The 27,256-nt window shown below is 29.9% G+C and overlaps 1 protein-coding gene across 5 annotated transcripts in view; it reads left to right on the top strand.

The window, feature by feature from the left end:
• The first annotated feature begins 1,522 nt into the window (after nucleotides 1–1,522).
• LOC143251967 (protein kibra-like) overlaps nucleotides 1,523–27,256 on the top strand; it is a 36,658-nt gene continuing 10,924 nt past the window's right edge. For 2 of the 5 annotated variants that reach the window (XM_076503379.1, XM_076503382.1), the window contains exons 1-16: nucleotides 1,524–1,755; nucleotides 7,190–7,299; nucleotides 8,841–8,935; nucleotides 9,935–10,224; nucleotides 11,579–11,708; nucleotides 12,746–12,865; nucleotides 14,021–14,169; nucleotides 14,820–14,984; nucleotides 15,564–15,653; nucleotides 16,409–17,137; nucleotides 17,423–17,491; nucleotides 19,922–20,008; nucleotides 20,549–20,741; nucleotides 25,119–25,235; nucleotides 25,421–25,556; nucleotides 26,651–26,796. In XM_076503379.1, coding sequence (XP_076359494.1) covers nucleotides 1,628–1,755; nucleotides 7,190–7,299; nucleotides 8,841–8,935; nucleotides 9,935–10,224; nucleotides 11,579–11,708; nucleotides 12,746–12,865; nucleotides 14,021–14,169; nucleotides 14,820–14,984; nucleotides 15,564–15,653; nucleotides 16,409–17,137; nucleotides 17,423–17,491; nucleotides 19,922–20,008; nucleotides 20,549–20,741; nucleotides 25,119–25,235; nucleotides 25,421–25,556; nucleotides 26,651–26,796 — 2,754 coding nt within the window. In that variant the 5' untranslated portion in view covers nucleotides 1,524–1,627. Of the gene's footprint in view, nucleotides 1,756–5,436; nucleotides 5,456–7,189; nucleotides 7,300–8,840; nucleotides 8,936–9,934; nucleotides 10,225–11,578; nucleotides 11,709–12,745; nucleotides 12,866–14,020; nucleotides 14,170–14,819; nucleotides 14,985–15,563; nucleotides 15,654–16,408; nucleotides 17,138–17,422; nucleotides 17,492–19,921; nucleotides 20,009–20,548; nucleotides 20,742–25,118; nucleotides 25,236–25,420; nucleotides 25,557–26,650; nucleotides 26,797–27,256 lie in introns of those variants that run through there. The other 3 variants (XM_076503380.1, XM_076503383.1, XM_076503381.1) reach the window with 3 other exon arrangements.

Here is a 27,256-nt window from a genome sequence, read left to right as displayed (position 1 = left end):
TGGTGATAACTAGCTGCTTTCCCTATAGTCTTACACTGCTAATTAGGGAAATCAAACCAATTAACGATTCATAACAGAAAACGAAAGTGTTACTTTTTCAAATAAATATTATATTACTTATGAGGTATATCCAGACTTTTCTGGTTTATTAGCGTATTTGCAATCAATGACAAATAGCTATGAAAGTTCTTTTCTTAATATGGACTAATTTGGTTTGCATTTCGCGCAAAGCTACACAAAAGCTATCTGCGCTAGCAGTTCCTAGTTTAGCAGTGTAAGACTAGAGGGAAGGCAGATAGTCATCACCACCCACCACCAACTCTTGAGCTACTCTTTAACCAACGAATAGTTGGATTGATTGTAACATTATAACGTACCCATGGCTGAAAGGGCGAGCATGTTTGGTACGACGTGGATTCGACCTCTCGACCCTCAGAGTACGAGTCGAGTACCTTAACCACCTGGCCATGCCGAGCCGACTAGTTTGTGAAGAATACAATTAAAGAATTTGATCCCGCAATTTTTTATATTGAATTAAGCTGTTTAGTAGAAGTTATATTTAATATTACTCCAAAGACTTCTAGGTCTGAGACACGTTCCTGTTGTTTAATATAGAAGATTTCAATGAAAATAAACTTTGTTAAATTTATCTCATTACAAATAGAAACTGTATGCTTAAAATAAATATAAAAACTGTTCTTGATAATGTTAGTTTTCTTTAAAATTATAGAACAGTGAAGTATTCAGGTTAATGTAATTTCCTGCCGCTCTGGCTGGTTCCGTTGACAAAAACTTACTACACAGATCAACCCTTTGTATGTATGTCACGAGACGTTTCATCTTATCACATTTCTTTTTTCTTGTTTGTTTTATTTTGCAAGTTTATGCGAAGTTACATAAAGGCTGTCTATACACATCTGTCCCTAATTTTTGAACGAGTAGGCTGGATGGCAGTCAGCTAGTTAACCGAGCCCACTGCCGACTATTGGGCTACACTTATCTGACCGGATAGTAGGATTTGACCATCGCTTTTATAGTGCATAGAAGATTTCAAAGTGCGGCGCGTGTTTTTGTGTCAACGGGATGCAAACCACAATTTCTCATATTTACAGTCCGGGTGGTCCCGTTTATTCCATGCCTAGTCCATTTCTTTTTATTAGTATAATTAATTCATCATTATATTTTCCTCAAAACTCATTATACTATTGCATATATATACAACATAAAATTGATATACATAAGTTCGACGTTGTAATAAACACGTCTACAAGAAAAAGAGAGAGAGGGCTAATGCTGAATGCATCATCCTTTCATTTTCCCCATGAAGGGCAAGTTGGATATTCCCTCGTCGCAAACAGGACAAGCCAAGGTGGGGAAAACATCCACATTCCATTCTCTTGTTCATCCGGTTTTGATTGGTCGTAGTTCACCCCGCGGCACTTACTGTTGATTGGTCAATCCAAGGCCTCAGTTGGCGCCTTGATACACGAACTCAGATAGTTTTTTGATGACGTCACGTTAATACAATTCCAGTGATAATAAGTTAGCCAAGATGGAGAATATTAGTGACAAGCTGTGTAGTGATGGGTAAAACCTCGCAAGACTTTTATTGGATTCTGCCTGAAATATGCCTATTGGACGCAATAATGATATTCCTTTACCCGATGGATGGGATATTGGAAGAGATGTTGATGGAAAAATATATTTTATTGATCACATTAACCGTAAAACTACGTGGATAGACCCAAGAGACAGGTAAGCACAGTGGCTCCCTCTGTGTGGAATGCTGAGGGCCTCTTGGCCTAATCACAAAAGGTTGGAATGTGATATTTTTAAAAATTGTGCACGATATTTGAAATTTATCGTAAGTTAATAAATACACTTAAAATACGTATCTTGGAGTGTATGTTAGTAGTATTTAAGCTCCACATATTTTCGTAATTGAAACTTTATTAAAATAAACATCATAAACAAACTTCAAAACCGAGTAATACTATAGCGTTAATACATTTACTGAAATACTAGCCAAGCCGCATGCCAAAGGGAGGGATGAACTCTAAAGGGGTAAGAATGGGCTGCGTCATCATTCACTAAACCTACATCAACATGATCAAGCTGTTGTATGACCTTGCAAGATGCAGAATTTGTGAATAAAATTTCTTTTCATATTTTATTTTTCATTATTTTGATAAATAGAACAAAGTAACATAAATAAAATTTTGGAATTGTTTTAGTTATTTCTTGCACTTAGCATTTAAATACTAGACCTAATCATAACTTATTACTTTAAGCCCAAATCCAACTTTTAATTTAAACGAATTTCAGGTAAGAAGTAGCGTTCAACTCTCTATAATTTTTTTAAATATTTTCTTGTAGGATGAAACAAAATTACTAAAATTGTATGCATTAGCAATACAATAAATTTTTTGCATGTGTACAGAACTTTAGCTTTCTCTTGATCCACCCATCCTCTGAAGATGTAAAAATAAAAAGTCCAAAGTGTTTATAGAGAGATATTCAGCATTAGTTATTATATGTAAGGTAATAACAAATACAAAAGAGGAAGAGGGAAGACCTCACATATGTTGATAAAAATAAAATTGCAAATAACCACTTGAGTAAATTATTCACAGTTTTACTGTTTTTTTTAACAAAGTTCCAAGAATTGATAATTGACTAATATTGTCTGGTATTTTATGGTATTGGACCTAGCTGTACCATCACAGGGTTTAGCAGAAATATTGACTAGATATAACATATAACAATTTATTCACTACAATAAAACCGTGTAAATATTGTGCACATTAGAGAAACTAAGTATGAAACTCAAAACCTCTGATCATTCCTTTAATTTCTTTCAGTTTCTAGTAGTTTCTCTTATGTACATTTTCCAAAATACTGATATTATTCTGCTAGTAAGGGGACCTAAATTACATACAGTACTACTCCAAGTGAGTCTTAAAGTAGATTATAGTAAGTTGTACAAGCTTCTTGGTCTAAGGTTCCAAGTTCTTAAAAACTGAACCTAGGACTATAATTGCTTTATTCACTACAGTTAAACACTCAAAAGAAATCTTTATTGTTTTATCAACAATTATAATTCAGTTCATTTCTTTTTTTCATAATACTATTGTTTATAGTTGCCTAACACATTGGTCAGAAGAGGCAAGTACCTGTTCTTTTTTTTTTTTTTTTAACTTGGTGTACATATCTTGTTAATGTTATTAAAACTGTTTAAAATTGGCAAAATGATCATACTCACAATGAGATATTTGCACCTGAAAGGTGATACCAGTGCTTTTGACATAACTTTAATTAGCTGTGTGATTGTTGTTCTTATGTTTTGATAATAAACATTATCTTTCCTTCACTTTGTCAGAACTTGAAAAAATTATTTACCCCACCATTAGTAAGTAGATAGCTTGGTCTACTCAGAAGATAGTATTAATTGCTTGTCTCTCATGAGAAACAAGTCTTGAATCATATCTTCATCATAACTACATTCCTCAGTATTGAAACTCAGTTTCCAGTAAGAGCAAATTCAGTTTTTTTTATATTTCTAGTGTGTTTTGATAATTCAAAATGAAGCAGTTGTGTATTTGGAACACAAGTTTTCGTAGCTTGATTGGCAGAGCACTTATGTGACGCTTGAATTCAATCCTTAGTCAAGTTGAGGCAAATTTCTTAACATCCTAATTCATTTTATTAGTTCTTATCTGTTGGTGGTGGTGGTCCCATATATGAAGGCCATGTGTCCAGTGTAGATGATAAATCTGTAATTCATTCCATGTAACTGGTGACAGCGAAAATGAAGTAAACTAGGACAGATATGAAAAATTTGTGTGTGTTTCTGATACTATTACAAGGAAATCAGCTCTGAATATACTTCTAGGTTTGAACAATAAATTAGTGTGTCTTAAATAATGTGGTTACATATTGAATCCTTTTATGTACGTGTGTATCTTAATTGTTACATATATAAAATTTGTTTTTTTATTATCAATGTATTTATGTATACTCAATAACATACAGTTGTAAGAGCTCAAACATTTCTATTTGAATTATAAATACTTAATAAATGTTCAAATAATACTAAAGTTACTCTACATATAGCATGTACATTTTCAGTTGTGTGGAAAGTAATATCAGATTTATTTCAATACATTGAGATTTATTGAAACATAGAAACATTCTGAAAAGCATTGATATTACAGTGTGTTATCCTTTTTTGCAGTGTTCATATGTGGTATGCATGGCTATCAGATGCCTTAAATTTCGTCACATTAAATCTTGGTAGACATGTTAATTTTCAATGTTATAAATTTTTTTGTCTTTAGTGTAAAACATCACCTGAAATAATAATATTGTAGCTCTGGTATCATAAATTAACAATAATTACTGTTATATGTATTTAATATTTGAAGTTAAACACAAAATTGTGTCCAGTTAAACAATTTTGATACTGTATTTCATTTTGAAAGCAAAATTGCTGCCCATCCATGTCATGATGGGCTCATGTATGGAAATTGACGTGCACAAAGTTCATCATGACTTATCTATTAGTGATAAAGGTTACTGTATATGTACATAATTTACTTTAACTTAGACTAAATTAAATATAAGGTTTAGATTGGTGATAATAAAAATAAGTATATCCTAGTCTCTGATCTGTTTGTTTTAGAGTATGTGTACTCTTTATAAACTCAACATTATGTTATGATAAAATAATAGTGAATTAATACAGTTTTGCGGTAGGCTTAAGTACATCTAATGTGAATTCTGATATGAAATTCTTTGTTATGAATCTTATGTAGGACAGATACATTTGTACACCTTGTTGTCTAAGCTGACAAACTCTATACTTTAGCAGCTGTTGTTATGAGCACCTAAAGGTTATTCATGTTTATTTGTTTAATGAAGACAAGTTTAAATTTTCTCCACTAGGCTTCAAAGTTTCTCAAAGTAAGAATATTACACAAGTTTCTTTTTTCATCACATACAATCATATAGAAAAATGTGTTAGATATAGTTGAGTTTTGTTGGGTACAACAAACAGAACAAAATAATTCAATTGTTCACTTTTAGGTAGAGCTACACACTTGTCATTAACAATTTTATATAATATTTCTCAAAGTCACAAGATACTTTATTTTAAAATGACATAATTTATTATTAAATCATTATATGATCTGGCCAAATATATGTATATATATATATATATATATCTTATGGACAGATGCCAAAATTTTATTTACAAGTCTAGTTCTTTCTTAATTTAAGCCAGAACCTTTAAACAGATAATGGTTAAAATGTTTAATATTTCATCAGATGATTGCAAGATTTTGTTTGAAATATTAGTAAATTTTCACTGCAAAAATTCCACTATAAATATATTGGGTATCTTACTACTGTTGGCTTATAGGAAAAAGAAAACCTCATGAAACAGTGTATTTTGGTAAGTAACTATTAGAAGTTAATATTTGTTGCAAAACTTAATGATAAACTGTTTATGTACATGAATAATTGTTAATTATATTGTAATGTGCAATAAATCTTGGAAGAAGTTGAATAAAGACATTGTTGCACAGAGTATAGAAACCCCAAGTGTAGAATCTGTTAATGTATGATACCATGTATTAACCTGTCTTTTTGAAATTCAACCCTAATATGATACAGACATTATTAGCTGAAGATAAAGTTTAATAAAGGACCCTTTTGAAAATATAATAGTTGAGCAAGACAGTTAACCCATTTAGCTGTTTGCCTATGGGTTTCAATTATATCAATTAGTATAAGATAAAATAGCCACTTAACCAAGATAAGATTATATCAATTAATATTGCAAAAATAACCGATTAATTGAAGGTAGTGTTTACTATTGTTTTCAATTATTCCAAGTAATCAAAATATTACCATTATGACTTTTCATTATTATTTTCAATTAATTCAAATTTGTTTAAATTCAATTAGTGTTAGGACTCAAAAGATTATCAACTAACCAAGTGTTATAAGAATAACTTAATTAGATGAATGTAATCAATTAGTAAGGTTATTGATAATTTAATTAGATGAATGTAATCAGTTTGTCAGGTTACTGATAATTTAATTGGATGAATGTAATTAGTTAGTAAGGTTACTGATAATTTAATAAGATGAATGTAATCAGTTAGTAAGGTTACTGATAATTTAATTAGATGAATGTAATCAGTTAGTAAGGTTACTGATAATTTAATTAGATGCATGTAATCAGTTAGTAAGGTTACTGATAATTTAATTAGATGAATGTAATCAGTTAGTAAGGTTACTGATAATTTAATTAGATGAATGTAATCAGTTAGTAAGGTTACTGATAATTTAATTAGACCAATGTAATCAGTTAGTAAGGTTACTGATAATTTAATTAGACCAATGTAATCAGTTAGTAAGGTTACTGATAATTTAATTAGACCAATGCAATCAGTTAGTAAGGTTACTGATAATTTAATTAGACCAATGCAATCAGTTAGTAAGGTTACTGATAATTTAATTAGACCAATGCAATCAGTTAGTAAGGTTACTGATAATTTAATTAGACCAATGCAATCAGTTAGTAAGGTTACTGATAATTTAATTAGACCAATGCAATCAGTTAGTAAGGTTACTGATAATTTAATTAGACCAATGTAATCAGTAAGTAAGATTACTGATTAACTGATTATCAAATTACACTAATTGTCCAGCTCTGGTAAGTGAAGTGTCTTTGTACTTGGGAGAAGAGAAATTTCTAATATATGTTTTTAATTTTAATTTAGTTTATTACTGTAGACACTTATGTGGTTGTAGTAAAGTAATTGTACAAATATTTATTTTTTCTCTATTTTAAAATTAACTATTTGTAACGCATAAATATTCATCTACAATAATCATATATATTATGTAAGTATACCATTATTCAATGGTGCATGTGCTTTTCTTCCATCAGGTATTTATTTTGTCATGTCTCAAGTCTTTCATAGTGCTACTCTTTGAAACACATTGCTGAAGACCTAATAAAAACATGGTTTACATAAGCCTCTTGACTCTTAACATGTTACTTGTTTCCAGTAAGACTTGCTTATTAAATTAATGGTGCAAATATAAATGAAAACAAATATTTCTTCTTACCTAATAAGGTATACTTATCTCCAAATATGTTATCTGGTATTCCTAGGTGTCTGAAACCACAGACTTTTGCTGACTGCTCAGGAGACGAATTACCATATGGTTGGGAACAATGTTATGATCCAAGTATAGGCTACTATTATGTTGATCATATTACTCGTAAGTAAATAAGTTGGATTTATATAAAACTGTTGTAAAAATTCAAAGTTATTATTGAATATTGTCTCACAAACATAAATATGTCAGTTAACATTACATTTGGATACTGAATTGAAAAGAAATACAAGAGCATATGTTGTAAAGTAAATTGACAAAAAACAGTGTTATATATGCATGTATTTGTGTGTAAATATGCTAATCCCTGTCCCCCTTCTATTTCTGTATCATAATTTTTGGGACAAATATAATGAAATCTTGATTGTATTACTTGATTTATTGTGGCTAAGATAAAAATTTCACTTAGCTGATTTAAAATTTGTATCAATGAAACATGTATTTTGAACAGCTGTTAACATATATTTTTTAAAATTTATAAAGAAAGTTCTTGGAAAAAGAAAATAGGATGTGCTATGTTGTTAAGACTGTGATTACTAAGTACATGCTGTTAGTTTTTTGTTGTTGCCACATTAGTAATCATAAAATAGTTTAAATACAGCAACTTGTGAAACTGTTTTTGAATATCTAAAATTGTACAAGGGTCCCATTTGTTATTCATTGTATTACAAAAGAAAGTTTGGACCAGTTTTAAGGATAACAAATTGAATATATTAATTACAGCTGAAGGTGAAACTGTACATGTGCATATTTAAAAAGTGTTGTTAAGTTCTTTAGTTAGGGTTTGTGTATCTTCATGAATGTTTTATATAGTCCACTTGGCTGCTTGCAAAAATGTTGAAGATCATGATACCATATTATATGTATATCTCATCCAGAATGATTTTATAGTCCATATAACCACATCTGTTCACTCTCCATCTGATTATTATGCATCTTGGCAATAGCTATACAGTATAACTTCCATTGCAAAAAGGCTTCAACATAAGGCTTTCATGTCCAAAGTATGTCTCTCTTCCCAACACAAAACATGGTTTTTCAGTGAGGTAAAGCTGATTCCCTTTGTAGCTTCAGTGTGACCAATGTATTCCTATAAACTTGAGCAAAATTTAAGTTAATTGCAATGTTGTAATTTAGAACAGTAATTTCCAACCTATTTCACTCTACTGACAAACAAATGCATTGTACAAAGCACATGGACCATTAACAGTATATAGGTTTGTAGTCAGGCTTGGTCTGTATAGGGTTGCTGGAACACATGTTAACTTGATTTTTTTGTAATACATGATTTCATAACCAAACATTTATTGCTTTATTAAATTAGCATGTTTGGAGAAATAGTGACCACCAGAACAACAGGTTTTATCCATTACATGTGGACCCCAAGTCCTTCTTTATCTGTAGTATTGTTTCCCAAATTAGCTTCTTTAAGAAACTGTGTAGTGAAAATTCTGAGATTAGTGCACTTTACAATGAACAACAATGAAACAATACTTTTTACTTACTCCTAACACATATTCAAATTATAAATCTAATAATACTTATAATTTTCACTACTTTTTTTTTACTAGCTGTTTCTGTGGGTAAGTTATTGTGGACCATATGTTAAGAGCACTTTTTTCATACATAATACTTTTTACTGCAAGAATCCAACCAGCTTGAAGACCCAAGACATCAGTGGCGTCAGTTGCAAGAAGCGATGCTTAAAGAATATCTTGTTTCTGCTCAGGAAGAACTAACAGTAAGCTTTCTTTGCTATTCCTCATTGGTTATTAGAGAGCTTAAGAAGATATATGTAGTATTTTATTCCAGTTGAAATACTGGAGTTATCTTTGGAACATTTCTTGTAAGTGATGGTTGTCAAATAAATCATCATATTAAAGTATGGATGAAATTTGCCACATTTATAAATGAACAAAGGCTCCAATTGCCAGGTTTATTTTAGATACACAATAAAAAACAAGAATGTGTATCTTAATATCTTGTTATTTATCTGAAATTTTAGACTGGTGAACTTTGATAAATTTGAAGGGAATAGCTTTTCTTCATGGTAGTACAGAATTCCAAACCCATGTATAAATAATGTCACTTTTTTCAAGTCAGTTTATAATAGTGTGTCTCATATATGTGCTCATGGTAGTGCTATTTAGGTGGGCTTAAAATGCTCATGGCTGTAAAGGAATTAATAATAATTTTGTCATAAAAATATGTATGTGTCCTTTATGGACTTAACTGTTTTTTTTTCTGTAAATGTTATAAACCTTTAAACATCACATGTTCAAAAAACAACTATTTTTTCATGAGCTCACATCATGTAAAAATGCTGAAGTTAGTTATGCTTATTACAGTAAGTTAAGTTCTAAAATAAGGATGACTAAATATGGATTAATACCATTAAAGCAGCTTTAAGTAGGTTAAACAATATTTTATTATTTGTTGTTCTCGTAGATTCTTAATACCTTCTAAAATACCAGGGATTTCTAACTTTTTTCCTAGGTTTTAGCACAAGTTATATTTTAGTCAAAACTTAATAAACTAAACTTCAGTAGTAAATATCAAGAAATGCATGTTTAAATGAGACAGATTTAATTGTATAAAATAAAAGTAGATACAATTTACATATTTCTTAATTGCAATAAAATGAAACAACTAAAACTACATTAATCTTGGGAATGTTCTGGCCATTGAAAAGTTGTTGATGTAACTTTAATTAAAACCTTTCTTTGTAATTTTTGCCCAGTCCAAGCAGGAAATATACAACGTCAAGCAACAGAGGTTGTCCCTAGCTCTCGATGACTTCCATCAGTTAAACAGTACTGTAGAAGGGTTAAGTACTTGCCCATCTAGTAGCAGTCTGTGCTCCACTGGATCAGCTGCTTCCTCTAGTAGTAGTGCCATCAAATATGATCCAGATCTTCTGAAAATTGATTTGGCTGTTGCACGAGAACGTGTTGAAAGGCTAAAACAAGAGCTTGACCAAATTCGCACAGAGATGCACTACAAAGAACAGGGACTGGAAGCTTTGTCTCGGTAAATATTGACTAATAATTGCTAGTAATGAGTTTTTTTGTCATTCAAAAGCTGTTTAATAAGAGAATATTGCACTTTTTTAATCCTGTGTTTTTGTAGCATTAAAATTCAAACATAACTGAAAAAAAATCATGTCTTTGTGCATATTTTTAACTTTTATAGAAAAAAATTACTGAAGAAAGGAACTTAATGTTATTTGGAATTTAATTAATTATTTTCTGCAAAGTAAAAAAATTGGGAGTTTCCAGAACAATTTTTATTTTTTCTGTTTTACAAAATATATGGAGGCTTCTTTATTTTTGTAAAGGTGAAGCTACAGATTGGACCTACATTTAGTAGTATTGTAGTTTTTCAGTTTTAGGGTGAAAATGTGTTTAAAGAATAAGTAAAAAGTTTTGTATTGAAATTTAACTTTTAAAGAATCAAATAAATAGTTTAACTTCATTAATTTACATTCTTTGGATAAATTATATTAAATTCATTGATAATGTTTTTCTTAAGTACAAAATGAGCCATTGTTTATTTAAAATCATGTTATAAATCAATGTGAGATTTATAACTTTTTTTTTTCAAGTAAAAAGGTTTATAAACCTGAGGTTTAAAAGCAAATGAAATGGCTTTGGTTATTGAATAGCTCAGTAGTAGAGTAGTGGTCCTGTTAGCCAGAGGACCTGGGTTCAAGTTTCAGTCCTGTAGTGTCTTACTTATCAGATTTCTTGCATAAAACAATTATATGAGGTTGTTTTATAGTAAAATGAAATATTAAAATCAAAACTGGCTTTTAGACATTGAATAAGCAAAAATTTTAAATATGGTTTTGTTTGCCTCTCTAGTGACACAGTGATATGTCTGCAGACCCATACCACTGGAAACTGGGTTTTGATGCTCATGGTGGGCAAAGCACATATAGTCCTTTGTGTAATGTTGTGCTTAATAATAATCACAAACATGGTTTTCCTTATACAATTTTACTTTTTCATATCAGAATAAGTGAGGTATTTAGTTTTCTATATAGAATTAACATTAATTTTTCTCCCTTTAATTTGGTATAAATTTTAATATGAAACATTTATTCATACCATTCTAATAATAATCTTAAATATTTTTTCAGCAATGAAGAGTATAAAAGGATGTTATAAATAAAATCTACACTACCATATCATAAACATCAAAAGGCATGAAGCTCAGTTTGCTAATATTTTTCATCATTAACCTAGATGACTAATGTTGATTGATATTGCTTGAAACTGCAGATTTTGTCTGGTCATAGTATGATATTTTATGAGCCAATATAAGTAAGTATGTTTTGTATTAAAAGCAGGAATTGTATTATGCCATAATTATACAATTTCAGAGTGGAGCAACAGTTTTCTGGTCAGGGTGTTGTTTATACCTTAGAAGAAGCTCAGGCTGTTATGAAAGAAATTCAGAATGTTCAAAAATCATTGAGAACTGGTAGAAAAGAAAAGGCAGAGTTAATAGAGGTAAAAATGTTGGTAAAGGATAGTTTCTCTTTAATTTTTAATATTTCAGCATGCTTTGTGTGTGGTATTTTAAGATTTTTTTTTTTTTCTGTTTACTGCTTTCCTGATTGTTTACTTGTACAATGTTTAGCTGCTCGGAAATCAATTACTAGTGAAAATGTGTATGAAGAAACTTCTATACTAATATTTGTTGCATGTCACGTAAATGTTTTTTTTTTTTATGTTCACTCCTATCAGTTCCAAGTAAAGCTAACATGTTTGTTGCTGAGTTGTTTGATTTTTAATGTATTAGTTGTTTCAGGGGCCTAAAACATTATTATGTTATAAAATATCTGGTTTATAGATAAATTACTAAATGTGAGAAAATAAAATTGGAACTTTGGTTTTAACACTGTTGTTTTCTTACCAATAGTTATTGGTCCGTGTCTCATCAAGACAGCATATTAATTGTGTTATGTTTTAATTTTTAGGCAAAAGAAATATCTATTAATTTCTGGTTTTGTAATATTTCTCACTGTATTACCCTTGTAGTCATGAGATCTTGAGTGAATATTTTACCATCTTTCAAATTAAGTCATCTAGTATTTCAGAAACTACAATCAAATTGTTTGTCTTTACAATGGGAAAAATAATTATGTTCATAGTTGCAGCCATACAATCAAGAAGACCCAAAAGAGAAAGTTGTTTGACCAAAAAGTTGATTTCAGAGGATTCTTTTTCCTTAAAGCAACTTTAACCGTTTCTTTTATCTTGCTGTAATTGCATTAATTTCTTATTCGAGTCACACGTAGTATGTGTTTTATAAATTATATATAGTTGATTGGTGATTTTTTTTGCTAGAAAGTTTGCTAATTTATGGTACATTTTTCATTAATAAATTCTAAATCAGTCTTTAAGAGCCAACCAGCAACAGAAAAGATAAATAGAAGAGCATGGTAAATTTGTATTAATGATCCTTATAATTTCATTTTTAAATTAGCCTGTAAAAGTTCTATACTTAAAAAGAACTTTCCCAGAAAGCATGTTTTAAATTACAGAACTTAGCAAGATTAAAGGATGATTTAATATGTCTGCACCCTACCCCAGCTGATGATCCTACCCTGTGTAATCCAGTGGAGAAACTAAGCATTGCTTCTCAAACTGAGCTCTCAGGAGAGGTAGTTGATTAAATTTTTGTTATTAATTTCGGGTAACTTTTATATTCTGTTACACGTGTAACATTTCATATTTCTTCCTATTATTCATAATTACTTTTTTGCACTTTTTTGAAGAAGAATTTTTTTCATTTTTGATGTTTATTCACAAGAAAATTCTAGTATGGTTTCAGTTCCTTTTTCTCGAGAAAAACAAAATTTATAAGCACATAAAGGATACCATTAAGTGTTGTAGGTGTGGCATGCTAGTTTATTGTAATAATATGTAAATAATAGCATCTGTAGTTGTAGTAGATATCAGATTTAACCTGCTCATCATATTACTGTTTTTATACTGGTTCCATTTTTATGTGTGATTGTCATAATTTATACAGTTATTACCTACTTATACATTTTTTTATATCAATATTTTATTCAATAGAATTGCAAATACTGAGAATTGTTACTATACTTTTATATTTAAATAATTAAAGATTATTAACTGTTAACACATTTATTCTGTTATCAAAACAGATAGCTCGTTTAACCGGTATTTAGTTCATTCTTGTAATTATGATGTTTAATAACTTTTCTTTTTTATTGAGTTAACTTATTTATTTCAAAGTACAGTTATATTGAAGATTTTTTTTTCTAAGAGTAAAAATAGTTTAGGCTGCAGTGTGCATTGTGATATCTTTCAGAGATAATTTTTTAAATCGTACATTAAACAATTGCAATAGTATTTTAAAAATGTTTTCAAAGAATAGTATGTATGTATTGCCACCTTTTGAATAAGTTTTCCATTAAAAATGTCTTTTCTTTGGCTTAAGAGTAAAAAAAAAATGGCCAAGTGGGTTAAGGTGTTAGACTCGTATCTTAGGGTCGCGGGTTCAAATCACTGTTCAGCCATAGGAGCATTATAATGTGACAGTCAATCCCACTATTCATTGATAAAAGAGTAGCCCAAGAGTTGGCAGTGGGTGGTAATGACTATCTCCTGTCCCTCTAGTCTTACACTACAAAATTAGGGACGGCTAGCGCAGAAAGCCCTTGTGTAACTTTACGTGAAATTAAAAAAAAACAATCTAATTGGAATGCAAAGAAACATTTTTTACATTTTGTGATGGACAGTGATATATAACTTTTGTTTTGCTAAAAATAAAAACACTTTTGTTCCAGTATGCTCATCTTGGTGCTCGGCTAGCAGAAATGGCTCGTATGAGGCTTCAGTATGATGAAATGCGTAAGGTTATTCACCGTATACAACAGGAACTTGCTGATCTGGAGGACATGATGTCACCTGGACAAGTGGAGTCAGATAAAGATAGGTGAGAATTTGATGTATATTTATTTTATGTGTATCTGTACATCTGTTTGTTTATAACCTGCTTAACATAATATTGTTAATTTGAACTTGTACCTGAGGATGGAATGTTAAATGATAAAACTTGGTGTGTGGATGTGTATTAAACCTAGAAGCTTGCTATTGACTGGTGAAATTACATCAGAATTAAACTTGTTTGAACTCCCCCATTCATATACATATATAAAGGTTATATGCATCTAGTTTTAGATGTTATGTAAAACAGTTGTGTAAAGTTTTACCTCAAGAGGAATGAAAGTAATGGCAAATTCAAACCGTTGTTGGAAGGATTTATAAACAGTAAGGCTAAAAAAGAAATGTGGCATCAAAGAACAAACAAATAATGCCTAAGTACAAACTTCGAACAATGAGATATATTTGCTATAAAGTTATATGTGAAAGTTGGTTGTAAAACTCAACAGAGATATATTGTATGTTAGACTGAATAGTTTCTGTTGAGTAGATTACTATTTCTCTGTTAAGTCCACCACACATTTAAATCTTTTAAACATAATTACCTTTCATAACAAAAATTTGTGTATTCTGTTATAGATCTTTGTTCTGTTCTTTTTTGTAATAATCCTAAAAGATTGACATGTTTTTTAACCATTTTAGGCTACTGCTAATTCAAGAAAAAGAGCAGCTATTACGAGAATTCAGAAGTCGCATTACAAAAGAAAGAAATCAGAATGAAATAGATTCCATCCAAGCAGAAATTTATAAATTGGTGGAAGCTGTAGACAGTGCTAGAGAAATGTCAAACAAAACCATTGCTGATAGGTTAGAAAACCTTATAAGTGTGTGAAGTTTTTATTTTACATTGTGAAAAAATTATTATTATATACAAGTATCAGTTTCAAAACTAATCTTCATAGACTAAAGTAATAACAGAACTTCATAGAATTTTGAAAACACATTTTTGTCATGAAATGTTTTCATTGAGATTTTGTACTTTATTATATTGTTAGTTACGTGTGTACGTTTATTTATTTTTTTATTGAATGAGCCTCATTTTCCAAAATGTGGAATGTGACTCCAGGAGACATGAATTGTCAGGGTCAGGGTAGAGTCTTTAATGTAATAATGCAAAATTAAGCAATTTAATAATTTTTTATCAGTTACAAAATAAATAATTACTACAACATATACACCAATTTAATGTGTATTTGTGTATTACACCTCATCAGTTAACTTGCACTGTCACTTGTTTATAAAAGGAGAAGCATGCAAGATAAATTATTTATTAAATTGAGATATGGGTGACAACACTTTGGGTATAGCTAGGTCAGGCTTTGATTTTTCCTTTTATCTAGAATAGTGTTCATTTAACACTTTGTCATTTCTATGTTTTTCCTAAAGGTTGAGACTTCATGAACAAAAAAACAATCTGTTGCAGCAGCTAAAAGATGCTGTACGTCATACAACACTTTTGGAGTCCAAGTTGAAAAGGTAGTCATAACTGTACCAATATAATATGCAACTGCTAATAAGTGTATGTGACAGTTTACTTTGAAATAAAACTTGATTTTTGTGTGTGTTCATGTTCAGTGTCCTAAACAGAGCAAATATATTACATTTATTATAATTTAAGTGTTATTAAAGTAGTCTTTAATTTAAATTAAAAGTCCTTTTTCTGGTCTTGTTTTGAAAATATTTAAAGAATGATTTCTGATTGACAAATTTTGATATAATATTTCTCATGAGGATTTGTGCTATATTCAGCAATATGGTAGTCATTGTCTTTAGTTATTAAATGTGGATTTTCTGATTAGGTTATCATTAGATTTGCTTTACAAATTTGCTTTGTTGATTGGTGCGTTACAGCCAATGTGCTTTTCCACAAGAAGACTTGTAAACCATACTGAACTCTCTTTGAAAAATGATGTCTTTTGTTAATAGGTTGTGACCACCATTGTTAAAGTATTAGTATTTATCAGTTCAAATGTGTTAAATTATGCATTTTGAGTTTAATTATTTTTTTAAGTTATAAAACTATGTTTCGTATTACAGAAGAAATTAATTTTACCATATACATTTATCTTGGTTACAGATATTGGGAGAAATTTATAGGGACCTTCAGTTACTATTGCAAAACTTGGTTTTTTTGATAATCATTTAAAAGTGTTGTTAATGAGGCATATGATTTTTAAGAATAAACAAATTCTACTGCTTGTTTATTAATAAAAGACATAATTTTGTTCCAGTTTGTCAGCCAGCACTTTATCCATGTCATCAAGCAGTTCTCTTGGGTCTCTCAGCACTGGGTCATTGTCTAATAGCAGCAAAGGCTCATTGAGTAGCCTCAGTTTCACTGATATTTATGGACTTCCTCCAATTGCTGTTAACCCATCTCTTGAAGACCTTCACAAGCAAGTTAGTCAAATACTACAGTGTAGCACACACAGTATCAATTCAGGAGCAGCATTTGAAGAATCATCTTCACCAGGATTAGGCCCAGGAATTAGTGGACCATCTCTGTCTCCACGTTCATCACTTTCATCTGTATCTCCACCAGTCTCACCATATGACCCTGCTTTTGAAACAGCTCATTGGGATAGGCAACAAAGGGTTGACATGAACAGCATACAAGAACAGCTTGGTGAACTAAGACTAATGCCTTCATCTCCAGAATTTCTTAAAAGTGGCAACTTAAATGCAATCTCACATATTCAACATCATAAGGGGAATCTACCTCGTAGATGTCAAATCCAGGGTCAATCTTCAGATCAGTGTGTTTTTTCTGTACAACAACAGCTCCTAGACACAAGTGCTGAGACTTCAAGAAACACTACTCTTAGTCCAATCTGTGAGCATGGACTCAGTTCTGATACAGCTGATAGTACTAGTTTAATTAACAGTCAGGGTTTGTGTGCTGCTGGCAGTGATGAATCAGTAGCAGGAGACAGTGGAGTTTTTGAGGCTTCAATAAAACGGTATGTGTAGTCATTTTGTGATTTTACTGATCTGTTAATGAGTTTTATTTCAGTATAGGGAAAGTATTGCCATCCAAGTAGTGTATTTTTTTCCTATTTTGTTATCACACTAACAACTTATAAACCTATATATCATGTGGTATAAATTATGTGACATTTTGTTATCATACTATCAACATGTAAACATATATATCATGTGGTATAAATTATGTGACATTTTGATGTTTCTTATTTTTTAAGTTGGAGATATGTTTTCATTATAAAAGAAAAATCATGTTTTAACAGGCCAGAAAAGGACAGACTGGGACTGCACAGTTCTAACATTGAAGCAGCTCAAGTGCAAATTAAATTGAGGTAGAAATTTGTGATCTGTCACAAACTTGAATTAATGTTAATTTTTTATATTGTTATTTCACAGTTTTAAATGTAGGATGAAGAATAATGCTATTTCCAGGTATGTGATTTATTTGGTTAAGATTAATGTATAAATATTTTTAATCATTTTACTTTCTGATGTTAAAAATGTTTTAGAATAAAATAATGGTTTTTACAGCACTTACAATTTTTTGACCCATTGCACAAAATAAGAAGTTTTAACTTTCTCAATAAAGAGTCTGTCAGTTTGACCGACCACGTAACCTCTTTGTACTCAAACTTAATATTTGTAACTTTTAAAATAGTGTCTATGTCTTCAAAAAATTTTGCAGTCTTCCACATACAAAAAATCGTATTTTTAATAAACTAAAATAGAGATTTGTCCATGAATATATTGAGTATTTGTTTTGAATAGTCTGTCTGCAAAGTAATTTTCATGTTAAGGTTAAAAATACTTTTCCTGATCTCGAGGGCATTTAAGCCTACCTATTGTATACTAATGATAGTAGTGCATTAAATAATTTTTATTTAATTAAATGATGCACCAAAAGTATACAAATTCTCTTACCTTTCAAATTTTTTCTGACTTTCTAACGATGCTTCAAGAGTCATTACAAATTCATCCAAGCTATTTGTTAACTTTCCTGAGTGAAATTGATAGTTAAATGTTCAGAGCCTAATGTAATACAATATTTCATTTGATGGATTCAAATCTTGATTTTATTGTTATAAGTATTATGTAATTAAACTTGAGAGAACTATTAACAAACTATGAAAGTAAGGATGTGATAGGTAGTGTGGCAGGAGGGGTTTGATTTTCTGTTTGATACCTCTGTAACCAAACAAAATTAAAGATTACAAAAACAGTTTATCTAAGCAATGTTGATTTTATAGTGAGTAATTTGTGTTTAATTATATGTTTTTGAAGGATGATGGAGAAATTAGGAAAAATGACATGTTAAGAGAATAGGTGTTTTGTGTGTCACACTAAAGGAAATTCAGCATTTTTTTAATATTGTCTCATAAAATTAAGAACTTAAAACTCGCACACTTTTAAAATATGGATTATTAGCTGAGATTTTATCCTATTCTAATTGGTACAACATAAACAAAAATTGGTTTGATAAAAGTTTGAGTGTAAGACATTAAAACCTTGTGTTATGCACAGTAAAGGATATCCATGGTGATAGGGTTAAGTTATAGTCCTACTTTGTACATCATTCTGTAAATAAATTAGCCTTATTATTGTTAATTATGCTATTAATGCAATTGGCTCTTTCAAAACTTGTATCAATTAAAAAGAAATTGATATGCCTATTTTGTCTAGTAGTATCAACTGTAATTGTTAACTGTCAGTGAATTAGATAAATATATAAACAGAACTAATGGAAATAACAAGTACTGACAACATAAATCACAAACAACACAATATACAATGTACATTAGTGTGTGTTATTTTAACATTATTTATTTGATTTTGAGCTTATGCTATAAAATCTCAGAAATTAATAAAAAAAAAAAAAATATCAAAGTCAGTATGTTGCTCACTTTCTCCAGATTTGTTGAAGTTGTAAATCTTGGTTATAAAATGAGCTTAATATTTTAATCTCACAGAGGATGTTTTATACTTTTGATGTCAAACTTAGACAAGTTTTATCTCAGAATGGCTGGTATGGGTATTAACATTTTTATTGATAAGCAGAGAACAATGTTTTGACCTTCCTAGGTCATCTTGAGGTTAACAAAGTTCAGGTTATTATGTAAATAGCTGTAATATTTCAACTGAAGGTTGAAACGTTGTTTTCTTCTTATCAATAAAAGTGTTCATACCCATACCAGCCATTCTGAGAAACACTTTTATTCAAAATAGTTTTCTTATCAACAATTACTTAGACAAGTTTTTGATCAGGAGATTTAGTTTTGTAAGAAATGGTAGAATGTCTCAAAAGGGACTATTTTCAGGAAATGTGGAATAATTCTGGTTTGGGGTTTATATCTGCCTAATTGGATGAATTGTAAGCCGTATGTTCCACTTGAATATCTCTGTATTTTCAAACTCCTAAGTAAGAAGTGTGTAGAGATTCAATAATATTTATTGCTTTGACTTAAGTTTTTTTTTCATTACAAATACTTTGTTATTAGCCAAAGAACTTCCCATTAAGAATCATTAAAAGTTTCATATTTACCAATATCTTTAAGGTTGTTCTAGTTATTCAAATTTAGGTTTTAAATTTTGCATAATACCCTATTTTAATGTTTGGCATAATTTCGATAAATTAAAATGTTTCAACTTAGTTTTATCATATCGTAAAATTTGTCATTGGTTTTCAACATGCTTTGAAGTACTAGCTCACTAACTCTCATAAGGGATAGCTTATTTTAACAGCATAATCTTTTTATTTTTTTAAGGTATGCTATAGATGACAATTTGCTTCATGTTGGGGTTGAACGAGCAAGAAATTTAATGGCATTATTTGTGCCTGACGATCACAAAGTGTAAGTTTTGAAACACTTTCATGTTTTATTATAGTGTTTTTCAGTGGGTAATATTGGACTTTTTTTGTAGCCAAGTACAGTGGGTTTTTGTAACTTGATAAGAACAAAAGAAGACATTACTTAGACTCGAGTGATAATTTACTGTGAAATAGTGCTCTCAAAAATTCAAACATTATTCAATATCAAAATATAAGCATTGTGCAGCTTAGCTTTTCATGTACTCTGTTTGCTTTAAAAAATTTACCGAAACTCAAAAGAAAAGCACTTTTTCTTTTAGGGACATGGAAATAATGATCACCAAACTACTAAAATAATACTTTACTGTTTGCTATAAAAGTCTGTTTGTATTAATCTTAATGCTATCTGTTTCAGTTTTTCTTTTAGACTGAATAAAATTATCTAGTAGACAGTGACTATAATCCAAACTATCATAACAAGAAATTTGATGAATTATAAATTTTTATCAGGAAAAATATTTCTTTTGATTTACCTGTTAAGTTGTGAGAACATTACTATACATTTTCTTATTAATATTTCTAGGTACATCAAAACAAGCTTGTTACCTGGATTTTTAGACATGTTACAGAAGGAAAGTACCAAGTTTTTGGACAGTCTAAGAAAGCCAACCATTGGTGAAAACTTCAGATTCCACATACCTTTGTCCAAACTGTATACAAAGACTTTACAAATTAGTGTTTGGTGTGTCGCCCCTTCAGGGGAAGAGGAATGTCTGGTTTGTTTGTTTTTGTTTTACTGTTTTATGTAATTGTAATTAACTTATCAAAAATTATTGAAGGTCAAAAATATGGTTTTCAATTTCTTTGTGTACTTTTTATTATTATTATGTGATTATTCACTTAATTTTCTCTAACCTTTTAATAAAAAAATTCTTAATGTATGACAGTTATGATTGAAATGTTATAGTAGAGTGAATGGTTTGTTAAAGTATGTGGATATCTGATTTTAAAATGATATTTTCTTAAATGTTCTAATACATTGCACTATATATTTAAAAAGTGCAAGGCTTACTAACAAGAATGAGAAACTAATTAAGTGTACTCTTTGTTAATCATCTTTAAGTTAAGTGAAGTATAACACACCCAGAATTGTGCAAATTGTGAAGAAAGCATGAAAATTAATATGTAGATTTTTTACATGGAGGTTCATATAAAAGCAAACCCATTGCTGATCCTGGCCTAATTAACCACACTTCAGATTAAGTGTGGCTACCATAAAATCCAGCATAACTATGTTCTTTTTAATGTTCATAGAAGTTTCATCTAAATATTTAAGCATTATCTTGGCTAGTAAGTTTTGTTTTAATATCCAAATGAATATATACGCTATTGAAATTTTAAAGCATGCTGCTGACAAATATTAGTTTGCTTTTGCATCTGAAAAAATGAATGGACAATGGCAAAATCAAAAACAAAATGTTATTGCACTTTAAAGTTTGCATCAGTGACCAAAGAGAACCACTCTAACCTGTTTAACAATACTTGTTTGGTATGCTTCACTGTGCACTGTTCCATTTGTGTATTTTATATTTGTTTACTATACTTCAAAATCGTTGTCCAAACTTGTGATGTTCAAAGACCCTTCAAATGGTATAAGCCAAAATGTTGGGCAGAATAAAAAAATTATCTGAAGTTTTCTTTATTGAAAATAAAAATAACTATTTTTATTTAAGTTTTAACTATTTGATTATTTCTACATTTTGAATAATAAGCTTAATTTGAAACCGTTAAAATAACATGTTAAACACATTTAAAAGGGCACCAGATAGTACTAATACTAAAGTAAGTAACTTAAGGAAGATCTGAATGTATCTTCCCCCATGTATCACTTGCAGTGGACATCAATATTGTTGTTTTGGAAATAGCCATTGTGCACAAGTTATACATCCAGGAATTATGGATTGCTTTGGGAATTACCAAAAATGTCTCGTATATCCTTGAAGACAGTATTACAAATGATTGTGTTCTAAGCACATGCAAGTCTCTAACATTATTTTATGCATTCATGGGCTTCAGTACTGTGCCATATTTTGAATGAGGAAAGAAAATTGCATTTGAGACATGGAGACATACCTTAGTGTGATTACAGACTTTGCAAACTTTTCAGAAACATAACAAGAAATCAAGGAGGATGGTCATGCATTAACAAAATGTTTCACTATGTTAATGTACAGCTGCACTTGCCCCATTAGTGATGTGAACCAGGCCAACCAAGAACTCTTAACCAAGGAACAAGAGCAAGAGGAAACTTCCCTCCAAGGCAAACTGCTCTTGAACAGGATGTACCAACTTCAGGTGAATGGAATTGGAAGCAAGTGGACACAAGCTGAACACCTTTGTGGACAACTTTAGCAGAGGCTGTCAAGTGACATTCTTTCATGTTCCATAGATTATTGTAATTTCTTTTATTCATATAATTTGGATGGGAATAACTTTAACAGTATCATGAAGGAAATGGATCTTGGTGTAATGGTTGGTCAAAATATTGTCCTCTCTTTATCAGTAAAAGTGTTAATACCCATACCAGCCATTCTGAGATACATGGTTGATCAGTCTATTAAATCGTATAAAGTGTGATGTTGCTAGTGTTACGACAAATAAGATTTTAGGTTGTAGTTACAGAAATATTAAATATAAGTCTAAAGAGGTTATAATTTCATTGTATAGTTCCATGGTGCTATGTTCTGAAGTATCAGTCTTGGGCTCCTTACTTTAGGAAACACATTGAAATGGAGAAGGTTCAGAAGAGGGTTTACTAGGTTGAGATCTCTGAAATTCTTGTCTCTTATAAAAAGAAGTGTTTGAAGGAATCTGGAGGTGTTTAAGATTATGAAGGGAATTGAAAGTGTTGATGCATCATACTTTTTTGTACTTAATGGTGAGAATAGCAGGACAAAGAAACACACAAATTTTAGCAGGGTGGCAGTCATCTTCAGCTAAAACAGTTTTATTTTTTCTAAGAGGGTGATTGACCTTTGGAATGGGTTGCCTTCACATGTTGTGGAGGCTGTAAATTTAAGTGCATGTAAGAGAAAGCTTGAAAGCTATGTGAATGATAAGGGCTGGCTTTGAGGGTTTTTATTTTTTAATTAATAGTTTAGAGGATAGGACAATCTAGATGGGCAGTAGATCCCTTGTTGTCCCTAAACGTTATTTTATAATGATTGTATTGTAGAGTGTTTTGTACCTTAACTAACAGCCATATTGAAACTAGGAAACTTCGTATGCTAAATGAATTGCTAATATCAAACTCTCTAACCTGAAAAATGCAGTTTTAGGTATTAAAATGGCATTTCTGTGGTGGTTAAAACACTTTAACACAAACTGATTTTTGATGGTGACCATATTAGAATATAATATTGTAACTGTTTGGGAAAATCTACACAATAAGTTTTGCTTTTAAGTGAATCTTCATATACAAATCTATAAGTTTGCCAATTTTTAAGAATTTAGATGATATTTCTAAAGACATTTGAAGCATGTCTTTGAGTAATGCCAATTTTTAAGGTCTGCTATGTTGGAAAAAGAAATGGTTGCTTATAGTGCTAGACTTGTGACCAGTCTTATTTGTAATTAAGCTTCATATAAGAATCTGTATGTATACAATTTCATGCTTCCCTTACACTTTGAACAATTTTGAAATTATCTTTCACACTAAATGTAAGTTAAAAAAATGGAAAAAAACACACTTGGATCACAATCCATTGTTGGCCCGGCATGGCCAGGTGGGTTAAGGTGTTCAACTTGTAATCCAAGGGTTGTGGGTTCAAATTCCTGTCGCACCAAACATGTTTACCTTTTTTGCTGTGGATACATTATAAATTAAGGGTGAAACCCACTATTCATTGGTAAAAGAGTAGTCCAAGAGTATGATAAGAATATTAATATATAATTCCATTTATTGATTTTGGTTGAGTACCTTTGTGGAAAATTAAAAAACAAAAAACAAAAACATAATTTATTAGTAGAGGAAAAGATGACAAGGATAAAAATAAGTGGAAATAATCAGATAAAAATTGTTTGGTTAAAATGTTTATTGTATTTAAAAAGGATTTCTATTTTTTCATCTGAAATAATAAATGTGAATTAATTTTTTAAATGAATTGTTTGGAATGAATGATTTGTTTATTTTAGGAAATAATTGCTTAAATATTTAAAAACTTAAAATACTTCTTTGTAGGTTTTTTTTAATTTAATTTTATTACCCTAAAAATATAAAAACTAACATTAGCATTACGTATTCAAAGGGGTATAAAATGTATAATTTATTTAGGTTTGTTTATGTCTGGGTGACAGCAAATTATGTGAAAAAACAGGTCATCAACTGGACAAGTTGTTAAAATGCAAGTAGTCAAAAAATTAACTTGTTGACAATTTTTGCATGAGATGGATTTGTTATTATATTTACATTTACTTAGGTAAATACATTCATCAGATTTAAGTGTGAGTACTTTGTTGCATTTTCAAAATAAATACAAAATACAGTGATATGATAGGGAGAAACATATTTGTGAAGTATTGAATTTTTTTCCAAAAATGAACTGAATATGAAAAGAATATAAAAAATATTGAAATTTAATGTATCATAGATGCCTTATAGCAAAAACTAAAAATGATGCAATAATGATTTATACAGTAAAATAGCTACAGCCTTGCCAAAGAGTTGAGCTAATTATTTTACTTCAATAGCCATAACATTTGCCTAACCTACTATCAGCAATACTACCAGTATATTTAAAATACTGTTAAAATTCAGCAAGTGATATTATTGTCAGCAAATAGGTTGTCTGTCGATCAGTAATTTTGTCTACAAATTGAGTGTTGCTATTGCTCAGTTGATTCTGAACCATTTATTTATATTTAAGATTATAAAATGTGAAGGATACACTATTAAATATTATTGTATCCAAGTTGTGATCAAATCAATGGACTTAAGATTCTTTTTCACGATCCCTTAGCCACTAAACTCCTGTTTTTTTCATCATTTTCTTGAAAACCAGATTTTTTGTGTTGGTACGCTAGTTGCTAATACAACTAATGCCTCTGAATATTTTATTTATTTTTGCTTAATTTTACATTTTCGATTATTGCAGGGTGGTGCCCAAGTCAGTCTTGCTGACTTCAACTCGGATATCACCATTACCAAGTGGTACAATATGCTCAATTTTCGATTCCTGCAACCAGAGGCAGTTCATGACAAAAATCAGAAGGTATATATTTAAGATTTTTATGACTTCTAGTTTTCACATTTGAGAGTACATTGGAAATCTCTTTTCACATTTTCTCATAACACTTTATTTTGACAAATTCCAAGTGACTTACATTACTTATTAATTTTGAGAAGTTGCTAAATATGAAATTATTACTTTGGTGAATAAAATACATTTATTGTTAGGCTGTTACTAAAGCTGAAGAGGAACGAGTTGACTTAGGAGAATCTTTACATGCTCGGGTTTTTACTCTAAAAGAAGAAAGTAGCGATGAATCAACGATAATTTCATCACAAACTTCGACACTTACCAGGAATCAAGGTATGAGACTTACATAAGGAGGTTTTTGTGTGTTTTTTTTAATTATTGGGAGGTGCTTCATTTGTTTTCTTTTTATTTGTTTTTTGATTAAGAATGTTTAAATGCTTTTATGATGAAATTATTCAGTACTGCTGAAATTTTTGAAGAACTGCTCTTTAGGCCTCAGAAATGTTATGAAAAAACCTACTGACTTGAGGATTTATTCAGTTTAATATTTATATAGAAGGAAATTCTGCCATGACTCTTAACTAATTTCATTTTTTTCATTACTTTTATCAAATATTTTAATAGCATATGCTAGATATAGAAGAAGTGTAAAATAATCATGACATGTGAGTGTTTATTTTAGGTGGTCTGTAGAGCTGTAGTCTCATACATAGTTTTACAAATGTTTGAGTAAGTCTTATAAGCTAAAGCAGATGAAAGTTATAATGAAGACTATGAGAGTTTGTGTGAGAAATAGTATCTCAATTTCTACTCAACATGCAAACCACAAATGATCTAATTTCTGCCTCATAATAGAGAATTTCATAGTAAGAGCTGAATTAAAATTAAAAGGAATATGTAAAAGTCAGTTAATAAACTTAAGAGAAAAAAGTTTTTTTTATTTATTTGCTGAAGAAAAGATATATTCGAGGTGTTAATGTGTTCTTAATTTTTCAGATAAAAATAACTGAAGTATGTTTTAAAATAGAGTTTTTACTGAAATGTGAGAATTAATGTAAGGTGTGTCAAGGCTTAACATCTGATAAAGCTGGTTCTGTAAAAATCAACTTATTTTTCAGTGAATGTTACTATCATATAAAATGAAAACACAAATGAACTTAATGTTGTATCTAAAACATAACTACATTAATAAACTTGTAAACAAAAGAAAAAATATTTTAATGAGTAGCCTAGAGTTTAGAGTATTACTAAGGAATGTTTAATAAACAGATATTACTTTCTTTGTAAGTTTCTATCTGTATGACATCCCACATGGGGAATATGTCACCTGTTAATCATCTTAAAAATACAGGTTCAAATCTCATAACATTTTTTAACAGTGAAAATCAATACAATATTTTTTATGTCTATTTGTTTTATCATGAAAGATCCCGGTATTGTGGAATATGATGATTTATTAATGGGACAAGATGATGAAAGTGATGATGAGGAGGAAGATCTCATGGAAAACTGTAGAAACATTGCTGATGAAACAGATTTTGAAGAGTCTCAGTATGCTGGGGACAAATGTGAGGTATGATTTTTGATAGTGCATTAGCAATGATAGTTGTTGATTTATATGAGAAGTCAGTGTTTAAAATACAGTTCCATTTGTAATAAGTAATTTGTAGATTACTTTTAGAGATGAGTTGAATCTTACTAATATTTGTAACTGGAATATTCTTAATCTAAACATTTAGAACACAAGTATGAAATTTTAAGACATGATTTTAAAGGTGGGTTATTGTTTTATTCTAATCTACCCACACTTTATAGGTAGATCAAAGTGTACATGTCATGACCTTTTAGAAAATTAAATATCAAATTTAATTACTTTTATATCCATACAAATAAACTTGTATTAAAACATAGTTAATAAGTTAAATATTAACATTATGTAAACTTTTAGGTCTTAATTGTATAAGGAAATATTTTTAAAATCCTTGATCTTTGCTAGTATGAATTACTTACTATAATATAGATATTACTAAATT

The sequence above is a fragment of the Tachypleus tridentatus genome, chromosome 6 (genome assembly GCF_004210375.1).
Source record: "Tachypleus tridentatus isolate NWPU-2018 chromosome 6, ASM421037v1, whole genome shotgun sequence".
Lineage (NCBI taxonomy): Eukaryota > Metazoa > Arthropoda > Merostomata > Xiphosura > Limulidae > Tachypleus > Tachypleus tridentatus.
This window is presented reverse-complemented; position numbering and strand designations above follow the sequence as displayed.